The following is a 12,975-nucleotide window of genomic DNA, read 5'->3' on the forward strand; positions in this document are numbered from 1 at the left end:
AGCTTCTGTGGATCGGCCTGTGAGGGCATGGCCTTGCAGGAGAACATCAAATGAATAACTCCTGCCTCCTGTTTCTGTGAATCAGCTGTGAAAACATGGCCTAGCAGGAAGGTATCAAATGAATGACTTCCCCCCCACACACTTCTGTAAATCAGCCCGCAACCTTGCAGCTGCGTTCTGCTTCTGTAACCCCATTTGCAAAATTTCATCTAGCAACTTAGCCAGTGAGCTAAAGTCATGCTGATCTCACAAAAAATCCTATGAAAACTGAAAAACTGGGCTCAGACTTTGGAGATTGCCTCTCCTCTGGACCTGCACATAATAAATCTGTTCCTCCACTTCTCCTGAGAGCTGGTTTTGGGTCTTTCTGTGGTTCAGAACTCCTGGCTTTGTTGCAACACAACCACATCATTTGAGTGTTCAGGGTGGAGTCCCCGCCCCCTTGGAGGGCGATGTAAATGGATGCTCAATCAAGAACACAGAAGTAGATACACAGAGGAAGAGAGACAGCTCCCGGGACACGGCAGAGGCCCTGGGAAGAGAGGTGAGCCATTCACATGAGGTTACAGCTGACCTTGTGAAGAGACCAGAGCAGCTGAGCCTGGAAAGAAATGAGCCCTGGGAAGAGAGACAAGCCCTAGGCCAGCCTGCAGCTGAGATGAGAAGAAGCTGGAGCCACCAAGCCTTAAGAAGGGGGAGGAAGGCTGAGCCCTTGCAGATGTCGGCTGCCATCTTGCCTCAACACGTGGCAATAGAGTTTGGTAAGGAAGTGACCTTGAGTTGGACTCTTTAGGGCCTTGTAACTGTAAGCTTTTACCCCAAATAAATACCCTTTATAAAAGCCAAAAGATTTCTGGTACTTTGCATCAGCACCTCTTTGGCTGACATAGATAGATAGATAGATAGATAGATAGATAGATAGATAGATAGATAGATAGATAGATAGATAATAGATAATAGATATGATAGAGATAGAATTAGCAGAAAGTTTTAATGAGCAAGAAAGAAGAACTGGGCTGACTCAGAAGGTAGTATCCATGTGACTGAGGTGGCGCTATGGTTTTCTGGTTTTTTGGTGGCAGAAATCTAAATAAATTTCTACCTCTTTTCCTACTTCCCATCTGGAAAGGCTGAATCAATACATGTATGTATGTTAGGCTTATTAAAAGATTAGGGTAAATTCCTTCTGGCAGGTTAAACTGTATTTTTTTTTCTTTTCTCTTTATTGAGGTTCTTTATTGTTTTTCTCTTCCAGTTTTAGTTTGGTAGTTGTACATGTCTATCCTTTGTTTTTCACTGAAAATACTTTGGAAACATTCTTAAAAAATAAGCTTTGTTATATTCTATTGCTTGATTCAGTAAAAAATACTAGAAACAATTCTTAACCTGTCTCATTTTGTCTCTGTTTATTTTCCTTTTCCTTTCATATCTTGACTTTACTCTGCAAGGTTTTACCTCCTCAGCCTCTTGAAGCCTTCTCTCCCCTTACTTTCTTACTGGACATTGATTTCCTGTCTCATCACTGATATTCTTCCCCTTTCCACTCATTCCTTGGAGCATTTACTGTTATCACTACTTTTGAGGCAAAGCAGCCTTTTCTCAGAGCCTCTCTACAAGGCATTTTAAGTCCATAGTTTTACACGAGCATGTCCTGTTTTTCCCATAAAAGAATTCTCATTATTTCCACTTTGGAGTCTAAGTAAATACCAGTCAAGATTCTTTGACATCAATCAGATAAACATTTACTGACTAGTAGTAAGAACAGTGTTATATAACAGGATTGTTCTCTCTTCTGCGGTGCTCCACTCTCATTTGGTGAAAATAATACTGATACTGGGACACGCCACATACAGCCTGTCAGGTACTTTCCAATTTCAGCATTCCCTTGGCACCCTGAAAGAAGCAGTTTAGCCTCTGCTCCCCGCTTGAACTTCCGTTACTGGTGATACCTTTCTCCAGCTGCCCCTGTGCTCACATCTGTCTCTGGATAACAGGCATCATGCACAACAGGCCCAGGAATTTACCCAGCTGATATAACACCTGTGTTGGCTTTTATTTCTGAGTAAGCACCATGTTATTATAGAATCGAGTTTCTTAAAATGGGGGTACAGGTAAACACAGCATTGCCATCACCTACAGTGAGCCTGAAAATCTACATTTTTAATAAACTCTTGCCCACCTGGTGACATTTTGAACATTACATTTGTTTTCAAGTTATGCTATGACAGATTGCTTTTCTATCATTCAAGTAATTATTTCCAAAATGGAAACATTTTATTCTTATCTCTTTATTATCACCGCACACATGCTTTTGTGGGTTGAGCTGGGCACCCCAGCTTGGACATGTCTTTGGTCTTGTTCTGGTGGGAGTGGACCCATTGTCGTAGGGTCTCTTCGAGATGTTCCTGAATTTAAGATGTGGTCCTGTGGAATCTGCTTGGGTCTCCCGGGGTCCTAGAGGGTTTACATACGAGCGTGAAAGTCAGATGGAGAGAGAAGCCGCAAGGAACAGCCGGAAGCCAGAGGGGAAAGTGTCATGTGACAGAAAGTCGAGGGCCAAGGGTTGCCAGCAGCCAGCCCTGGGAGGCTGCAGTCTTCTGGGAGAAGGTGTCGTCTTGATGGTGCCCTAATTTGGGACTTCTCCTAGCCTCAGAACCATAGGCCAATAAATTCATGTTGTTAAGCCAGCCCATTGCATGATGCTTACTTTAATAGGCAGGAAACTAAAGCAGATTTTGGTACTGGGAGTGGGGTGCAGCTATTGCAAATAACTAAAACTGTGTAAAGGCTTTAGAATTGGGTAATGGGTAGAAGCTGGAAGAATTGTGAGATGCTTGATAGAGAAGTCTAGATTGCTTTCAAGAGACTGTTGGTAGAAATGTGGATGCTAAAAGTGCTTCTGATGATGATGAGGTCTTAGAAGGATAGGATAACTTTGTCATGAGAGATGGAAGAATAGCAGCCCTTGGTAGTAAGTGGCAGAGAACTTGGCTAAACTGAGTTCTGATGTCAGATGAAAGGCAGAATTTGCAAGTGACGAATGTGGATATTTAGCTAAGGGCATTTCAAGCCGGGCGTGGGAGTCGCAGCTTATAGTAAAATGTGGAAGGAAGGGGCACGCTGACGACTGAACTCTTAGGCACAAAGAAACCAGAAGTTGGTGGTTTGGAAAATTCTGAGCCTATCCGGATAGTGTGCTCTGAGACTAGGGCCAGAAGTGCTATCAGGGACCTCCCTGAGCTTCTGGAGAGACGAGGTCACCTTGTGATGTTTAAGTTAACGTGGAACCAGTCGCCATTCCAGGGGAAGTCAGGATTGGAACTGCAGCTGTCTGGGAGGATCTGTGGAAAGTTCTGTTGTCCGATGGCTTGGACCCACTTGAACTGCATGCAAAGCCAACACTATGCATCTGTCTTCATTTGTTTGAGCAGAACCACTGCCAGCCTGGACTGAAAGGAACAGAAAAGGGATGAATTGAAGGAAGACTGACTCAAGGGCAGAACCATGGAAGCTGAAGACTTGACCAAAAAGATCTCCTTGAGCCAAGAGAGTGGGCCCAGCCACATGTGTGGAAATGGTGGGGCGCCCCTGCACTTGGAGGGGGCAGGACACCTGCTCTGATGCTCGGGGGTGCTGGCCTCCTGCCACTTCCGTGCTCAGAGAGGGTGGGCCCGGGCTGAAGCCTGCTGGAGAGCTTGGCGCTGCACCAGCTCCCGGAAGGTGTGGGGCTGTGGCTCCATCAGACCAGGAGGTCACAGCATTGATCCAGCCGTGGGAGGATGGCGACCGACTAACAGGCAGAGCTGAATGCTCTCACCAGAACGATGGAGAAAGAGCCAAAAGCTGCCCACGGGAGCTGCTGGGGGGTCAGCAGACCAGGACAGCCCGCCCAGCTCCCAGGAGGGTGGGGGGCAGAGGGGCGAAGAGGCCACAGTGACAGACGTGAGTTAGCCACCCCGTGGGCTCCCCTCCCACCTCCAGGACATCAGGCTGGGGTGAAGCCCCTGCTCCCTGCAGCCGACTGAGAGGAACAGGCACCTTGCTCCCTGTCAGCTGTTTCACGGGAAGAGGGAGGGGAGGTCGGGGTGCTTTTCTTCAGTGAATTCCGCCAGCAGAGCCGCTGGGCATCTCCACTCTGGAGAGTCAACCAGGAACAGGAAAGCCCAGGCTGAACAGGGAGAGGTGCGCCGTCTAGCGCCATCTGCTGGCTGCTCTGGAAACTGCATGCACAGAAACCTTCCGGCTTCGTATCCAACCCCTGGGAGAAAGTCTGAGCCCTACCAGTGAGTCCCTGGCCTGATTTTGAAAACTTAAGGTGGGCGATTTTTAAAACTTAGAATAAGTTGAGCCAAATGTCAAAGAAGAGCTGTGAAAAAAAAAAAAAAAACAGTAGGCAAGGGAGAGAAATTGGCCATCAGAGTAAATTTACCAACATATTCAGATGCCTAGACATCAGAAAAAATTAAAAGCCATTCTAGGAAACAGGAAGAGATGGCCCAGCCAGAAAAACAAACCAGATATCCTAAAGAGATACAGGAATTTAAGACAATTAATCAGTGAAAATCACACAACTCTCCTAAATCACTTCAAAGAATTTAGAGAATATATGACTAAAGAAATAAGAATGTTAATAAGACACTGGGAGAGCATAAGGAACAATTTCAAAGCCTGCAAAGAAAAGTAAAAGACCTTATGGGAATAATAGACATGAAGGATGAGATTAAAAATACTTTAGAGACACTTAAGAGCAGGTTTGAATTGCTCAAACACAGAATTAGTGATTTCGAAGACAGAACATCTGAACTGGAAAAGACAGTAGAACAGAAAGAGAAGGGAATGGAAAAAATGGAACAGAGTCTCGGAATTGAATACTCTGCGAATGATTGGGGTGATGAATGCACAAACGTGATTTATACGGGCTACCATTGATTGTACTCTTTGGATGGATTTATGCTTTATTAATATGTATCAATAAAATTGAAAAAAATGCTTAAGTAAAGAAAAATATGAATGTGCAAAATAAATTTAGAGAGACAAATGAAATAGCAGCTATGTATTGCAGGGTAAGTTTAGAGAGATTGAGAGGGCCACAGTTATTTGTCTGTCTGGTTTTCTTGGTTTATTTTTACTATTAATATCGGAATAATGAAAATACTCTAATGGTGATTGAATTGATGAATGCACAGCTATGTGATTATACCAGATACCATCGATTGTACATGTTGGATAGATTGTATGCTTTATTAATATGCATCATTAAAACTGATTAAAAACAAGCAAAAAAACATTGATCCCTAGATAGCTCTCAGACCTGAGAGTTTGCCTTGCTGGATTTTGTGAATAGTCACCCCGGTTTCCCTTCCAGTTTTCCTCTTCTTAAATGGAGCCTGTGCCTCCACTGTGTTTTGGAAGCAGATACCTAGTTTTCTAGGTTTCAAAGATCTGCAGACAGAGGGGAATTTTGCCCCAGAGAGATACACCCGTAACTGTTCCCTCATCACAAGCATGTTTCTATACTAATATGTATTGCTCTACCTTTCACTCCAGTGTATGGATGTAACATAAATATATATATTTTGCTATTCCATATTGATAGACATTTTTGCTATGAAAAGAGTTTCACCAAAACAAACAATGCTCTAAATAGTACCTTTGTTTCTATATTCTTGCCCATTTATATGACCATTTCCCTAGGATTCTTAGATGTGGAATTAGTCTATCAAAATATATCCAAGATACTCACACATTTTAATTTGTGTGTCTCCCCATTTTTATTTGATATAGTTAAGATTTAAACCTGCCATTTTCTTATTTGTTTTCTCTTTGGTACCTCTGCTTTTTGTTCCTGTTTCCCTTTTCCTGTCTTCCTGTCTGTTTCCTGGACATTTTTAGTATTCCATTTTGATTTATCCTTTGTGTGTGTGCATGGATGCATACGTGTGTGTGTGTATATATGTATCTTTATAGAGTTATTTTTTCTGTTTTACCGGTTGCTCTAGGGATTAAAATGTGCATACAGTTTGGCACAGCACACTAATACTGTCATTTTACCACTTCACCTGGACTGTATGTCCCCGCCTGTCTTTTAGGTCCCTTTGACCTCTCCCTTTGTGACAGAGCTGTCTCAGGCGTTTTGCTGATGTCAAGAGCTTATCCTAATTTTGGCTTTAACTCTGTGCACAATCTAAGAGACTCCAGAGGAGGCGACTGCTCTTAGAGCTGACACAGGCAGTCGCTCTTCTCTTGGTTCCACACTTCCTTCCATTCTCATTTATTTTCTTTCTGGAGAGTTTTCTTCAGCCATTTCTTTGTGAGCAAGATACCTGGTGACAGTCTCTCAGCTTTCCCAAGTGAATGCCTTTGTTTCGCTAGGGGATGTTCTCACTAGACAGAGACTCTGCTGTGACAGGCACGGTGGCACTGGCTCTTGCCTTGCCGGCTTCTGGCGAGGAGGCGACTGTCCTTGGCGTAGTGTCCCCTCTTGCTCACGTGTCTTCCCTGGCTGCTTTCCTGTGTTTTCTTTGCACTGAGTTTTCAGAAGTTTGATTAGGGTGTGTCTGAGTATTGTCTTTGGATTTATCCTGCTTAAACTTTCCTGAGCTTCTTGTATCTGTAGGATCATATTTCATGACAGATTTGGGAAGTTTTCAGCCATTATTCCCTCAAATGTATTGTCAGTCCTACATTCTTTTTCCTGCAATTCCAGTGGCTTGAATGTTACCTCTTTTTGTCCCACAGGTCTATTTTTTCTTTGGTTTTCATAGTTTCTATTGATCTAATTTCTTTTTTTAAATAATTCGTTAATATTTTTAGTCTGAGTTTTAATCTATCACTTCAAAAAGATCCACTTCAGGAAAACATCCAATGGATATTGACCTATCAGTAAAAAAAGTAAGTCATCAATAAATTATATTTACATGCAATGACTAGACTATCACACACAAGGTAAAAAATACAGTATTTTTATGTACATTTTTTAAAGATTTACATTTTAATATACATTTTATAAAGTTAAAAAAACAAAGTCTATACAAAATCTTGTGTACAGAGTTTATATATTCCCATTCTTATGGCTATACCACCACAAAGATATGCTTAAAACATTTTATTTTTTTAGGAGGTCCCAGGTATTGAGCCCAGGACCTCATACATATGAAGCAGGTGCTCAACCACTGAGCTGCAGGAGCTCAACCACTGAGCTATAGCCATTCCCCTACAGATATTTTTTTAACTTCATATTCAGTCTTGGCACCATATACTAACACCATTATTTGTGAAACATGACTACAAAGGAATTAAAACACAACCATGCAGACATTCCTTTTAATATAAGAAAATTATGTAAAATGTACTACTAACCAAACATTTATCAGTTCCATAGTTACCTAGTTCTGTTCATCTTCCTGTACTGCTTTCATACAGGTGCATGCAAAACTAGCAGATCATGGATTGTTTTAATAACACATTGAAGTAATACTATAGACTGACAACACTTAGGCATTAGGAAGGCAACTAACAGCCCTAACCTGTCAATTATTTCTGCTTTAGCAGAAACCTCAGTTTAGACATTAATTACTAAAATTCACACAAATTTCAGTATAATTCCTAAGTACGTAGGGTCTGTATCAGATAGTACATCGATTACTTAAAAAAAGAACAACAATGATTAATTCTACTTTCTGTTTGATTTTCAGATATACTGTATCACTAATTCTTTCCTCTGCCTCTTCAAATCTTCTGTTTGATCTAATTTCATGTTTACTAATTTCTCTGCTGTCTGTACTCTGCTGTTGATCTTGTACAGTTTTGCTTTTTAGATTAATTTTCAGTTCTAAAATTTCCATTTGTTTCTTCTTTTATATTGTCTATTTCTTTACTTTGTTTCTGTTCATTCCAAGAGTGTTCACCGTTGCTTGTTGGGAGCTTTCGTGGCCGCTGCTCTAAGACACTTGTCCAGCAGTTTCAACCTCCCATCATCATGGCGTGTTCTCCTGATGGGCTTTTCTTGTCAAGGTTGAACTTCTGTTTCTTGGTCTGATGAGTAACTTTGGACTGTCCTGTATGTCCTTGGCCTTTGACTTTCGATTCTCGTTTCTAATTAAATCTTTTTTGGTAGGTTCAGCGCGCACATCTCATTTTGTGGGCTGAGGTTCATGCAGCATGTGGTCTGCCCATCTGCTTGCAACCAGGTGTCCAGGCTCAGGCCCTTTGCCACACCTGGGAGCGGAAGGTGTGCCCCTCGGGCCCCTTCCCACACCTGGGAGCAGAAGATGTGTCCCTCGGGCCCCTTCCCACACCTGGGAGCAGAAGGTGTGCTCCTCAGCCCCTTCCCACACCTGGGAGGAGAAGGTGTGCCCCTCGGGCCCCTTCCCACACCTGGGAGCGGAAGGTGTGCCCCTCGGGCCTGCGCCACACCTGGGAGCGGAAGGTGTGCCCCTCGGGCCCCTTCCCACACCTGGGAGCGGAAGGTGTGCCCCTCGGGCCCCTTCCCACACCTGGGAGCAGAAGATGTGCCCCTCGGGCCCCTTCCCACACCTGGGAGCAGAAGGTGTGCTCCTCAGCCCCTTCCCACACCTGGGAGCGGAAGGTGTGCCCCTCGGGCCCCTTCCCACACCTGGGAGCGGAAGGTGTGCCCCTCGGGCCTGGGGGGAAGGGCAACACTGCGTCCCTGCGCGGGGGTGGGCGAGGGGAGGCGAAGCCAGGGTTCCGCCTCACGCATGTCAGGTGGTAATTCAGGTATTTATTGAAATCTCTGTCCACTTCTTGTTCTTTTCCTGATCTTTTGTAACTGACTTATGCTATGAACTAAAAAATACAAGTGTTTACTTTTATGTCGATATACTCATTGGAGGAAGAGGGTGTAAGTGTATACAGTCGTGACGTTTTCTTGACCTGGAAGTCAAGTGTGAAAAGTATTAATTAAAATTCGAGCATGACTGCATTCTAAAGTATTCTAGCAATTAATACTTATATTAACAAAAGAAGTATTCCTCTTCATAACCTGTCTAAATAATTAACCATTTGGATGGCCTTTTAACGGTCTGTATAATGTAATACTAACACAGTATACTCAGTGAAAAAAATCCAAATTTGTATTATTTACATGCATTAGCCAAAAAACAGCAAATGCAGAGTAACTTTATGTTTTCTGATGAGACCTTAAACAAATCTTTCATATACAAGAAATATTCAATTTCTTTATAGTCTTCAAGAAAACAATTGATGTATTAACAATGTATTAACTAACATAAAGGAATCACAATAATCCCCAAGAAAGTTGTTATAATACAAGTCTTGTCAAATTATGTTTTACAAATGTAATAATTGGTATCCATTTCTGTGATTTATTTGTGGTCACTTCATTTGAAGTTGGAGGATGGGTTGGTTAGGCGCCTTTCTTTCTAGCCCTATCTTGCCCCAACATCAAATACTAGGGAATAAAGAAGAGAACATAACCAAGGAGTAAAGCAACATGAGTTTAGGATTGTAAGTGTCATACCAAGAATAGTTTTCCCCCTGTTACTCCTAACTGTGAGGCAACGGATGCTCTTTCTTGAAGCTTCAGTTCAAGTGTCTCTTCCTTGTGAAGTCTTTCCCTGGCTACAGCCCTGTGGCCACAAAGCACCGTGGCCCTTAGCGCCGTGGCCTTTGAGTGCCGAGATTCTAGAGTGCCGTAGTCACAGAGCACTGTGGCCCTACAGCACTGTGGCACCAGAGCAGCATGGCCCTAGAGCTGTGTGGCCCTACAGCACCGTGGCCCTACAGCACTGTGGCACTAGAGCATTATGGTCCCAGAGCACCATGCCCTAAAGTGCCGTTGTCCAAGAGCAGCCTGATCCTAGAGTGCTGTGACCTAGAGCACAGTGGCTGTAGAGCGCTGTGGTCTAAAGCATCATAGCTGTAGAGTGCTGTGACCTAGAGCACTATAGCTGTAGAGTGCCATGGCCTAGAACACAGTGGCTGTAGAGTGCTGTGGTCTAAAGCACCATAGCTGTAGAGTGCTGTGACCTAGAGCACCGTAGCTGTAGAGTGCTGTGGCCTAGAGCTCGGTGGCTGTAGAGTGCTATGGCCATTTTGCATTTTACCTTGTAGAACGGAGCCCTTCCGCCTCGACCTACACTAGCAAGTCAATGCTATGCAGGTTTTAGGTTCACAACCAGATTTTAGGCTGACACCATGACTCAAAATATTTCTTGGGTAAATCAATGAATTCATAATAAAACTTCTCATTATAAAACCAAAGTTAAACAAATTATTTGAGTTCAGAATCACTAATGTTATCTTTTCTTTCCTGCCCTTAATTATGAAGTAATATGTGTACATAATTTGATGCTTTAAATTAGGTATTAGCTTAATGTTTACAAGTTAGATCTTAGGAGTAGGAGCAATATGGTAATTTGAAGTATAAGATCAACAAGCCCATTGATAAGCAATGACTACTAAAATTAGAACTGGAGAAGATGCGCTGTGACTGTATTAAGTTTTTGTGCCCTAACTTCCATTTCACATATGTTGTGGTGCTGCTCCTTGAAACACTTTAATTTACTTCATTACTTGCACCCATAATGGGCCCACAAGGCTCTGTTAATAAGGACACTTGCACTGTGAAATTTGGCGTAAAATACTTTACCATTTTGGACAAGGAGGCAAGTCACAGAACAAATAATATTTATTATTTTCTGAGTTATTAAGAATACTAGAAAATTTTTCTTGGATGTAGTTTCTTCTTCCAATGTTGTATTAGAGTTCCCCAGAAAAACCAAACTACAGGAAATACACATACACATATACGCACACGTACACACACATATATGTAAATACATGTACACATATCTAGATGTAAATATTAAAAAATTTATTATAGGAACTCACACGTGACCATGGGGATTGGCAAGTCCAATTCCACAGAGCAGGCAGCACGTTGGCAATGTGTGGGGACCCTGAATTCCTCAGGAGAAGCCACAGTTTGGGAACTCCGATGAATTTTTTTATCCGTTCCCCAGGTGTAGCTGACGGGCTGAAGTGAAGTCCTCCTGATGCTAAAATTCCCACTTCTCCCTCCAAGGCCTTTCACTGATGGGAAAAGACTTCCCTCATTGCCGAAGGCAACCTCCTCAGTTGACTGTAGACGCAGTAAGCATAGATGCAATTAGCCATCTTAAGATTTAAATCCAGGTAATATCCTCATAATAGCCGTGAGGCCAGTGCTCGCCCAAGCAAACAATGCACGCCAGAGCCTGGCCAAGGCGACACATGACATGAACCATCACAGATATCCAGGTTTTCTAATCTCTGATGTAAAAATCATTCTCTCCTCTCAGAACCCACTTTTGCTCACTCATTCTCACAGATACATACACACTCATGTTTTATGGACATGTAATTATATTAAATGGAATAATTTAAAATTCTCAGCCAGGAGAGTATTGAAACCAGTACTTCACTCTTGAGATATAAGACATGCAAACTAAATTCTAAAACAGCAAATAGTAATGTCAGTACCATAAAATAATGTATGAGAGAAAATAGTCTAAATCACTGATGGTGCAGTCTGCTCTGCCATACTAACTGATTTTGTAATGCGTTAAATGGTTTAATTTTCTTCTCATTTTAGGGTTGCTGGAGAAAGCTAACTATTGATGACTCACTGCCTTTTGATGAAGATAACAATCTGTTGCTTCCAGCCACAACTTATGACTTTGAACTGTGGCCAATGCTTTTGTCTAAAGCTATCATTAAGCTGGCAAATGTTGAGTAAGTAGAATGAGGAACTTTCACTTATCTTCTATAAGATAAAAAAGGCAAAGAAATACATCCCTTTTGCATATTTTTATTTTAAAATCAATGAGAAATGCTGTCTTTCCAAGCAATGTACGTTTTCTAGTATCTGGCTTGTACCAGGCCTCCATTTCCTCGGATGGGAAATAGGGCATTTGAAATATTGTGTCCGTCAGCAACAAGACACAGATCTCCCAAAAAGAAGTCAAAACGTATTCTATATCCAGTGCCATCCTCTTATGAATAGAAAGTCAGCCATAGAAGGAGACAGTCATTTTTCAGTTTAAGGGTTGAAATAAATTGTTTTGTGGGGAGGAATTATGATTCATGTAAAAACCAAACAATATACATGAAATTCAGTTGAAGTTTTGGGTTCTGTCCATGTGGCGATGATTTACCAATTTTGAGAAACCTGAATTCCTCTGAGGGACGTCTGTGTGCTCCTCCTGCTTTCAGGAGCCTCGGTCCCTTTTAATGCAGTTCTGATGAAAAGTGCTCATTTCCCTTCCATGTTCTCAGAGTCTGCTGTCTCGTAGTCCTCATGAGCTTGCACCAACGTGTTCTCTGCCCGTAGATTCCATTTCCAAACGCCTGCCCCGTCCTCTAGAAATGCAGACTTTTGGAGGCTGGAGGAGGGAAGGCATTGCCCTTGGCCCATCGCCAGGGGCTTGTGTGACCCCCCTGCAGTGGGGGACGATGTCTCAGAGTTCACCACCACCCACCCACGGGCTCCGCCCACCCCGGCTCGGGGCTCGGCCCCTCCCCAACCCCCCCCACGGCTGTGCCCTGGGTCCCCACCGCCAGCCTGGCACTCGAGACTGTGCCTCGGGGAGAGGGGGACGCGCGGCTGGGTGGGCCCCTGCGAATAGGCTGGGCACCCCCGGGAGGAGGGAATTGGGGAGCGTGCGAGAGGGGCCTGGCTGCCCATGCCCGGGTGGCCTTGCGCTCTGCAGGCAGAGCCCGCTCTGGGGTCTGGGATGGAAGAGACGGTCCTGGGCTCCCTGCCGCCCCGTGGTGCCTGGAGTCGCAGCCACGCAGGCGGCTCAGCGCCGCCAGAACCAGAGCCAGGACGGCGCCTTCCGTCCTGCAGGGCGCGGCCGCCGGCCCTGCCTTCGCCACCTGAGGCTTGCGACTGCACGCTGTGTGCCTGTGCTCTTAGACGGCACCGGTTCAGTTCGAGCTCCTCAAATAAACCCC

General features: G+C 43.7%; 1 protein-coding gene across 11 annotated transcripts in view; it reads left to right on the top strand.

Annotated features, from left to right (window-relative positions):
• The window catches only part of ADGB (androglobin), a 193,047-nt gene that overhangs the window by 60,480 nt on the left and 119,592 nt on the right, over positions 1–12,975 (top strand). For all 11 annotated transcript variants that reach the window (XR_011650164.1, XM_058307617.1, XM_058307606.1 and 8 more), the window contains exon 6: positions 11,615–11,754. Coding sequence is in view for 10 of the 11 variants with exons in the window: in XM_058307617.1 (XP_058163600.1) it covers positions 11,615–11,754 (140 nt within the window). In the remaining variant the exon portion in view is untranslated. The remainder of the gene's footprint in view (positions 1–11,614; positions 11,755–12,975) is intronic.

This window comes from Dasypus novemcinctus, chromosome 11, assembly GCF_030445035.2.
Source record: "Dasypus novemcinctus isolate mDasNov1 chromosome 11, mDasNov1.1.hap2, whole genome shotgun sequence".
In the NCBI taxonomy this organism is placed as follows: Eukaryota; Metazoa; Chordata; class Mammalia; order Cingulata; family Dasypodidae; genus Dasypus; species Dasypus novemcinctus.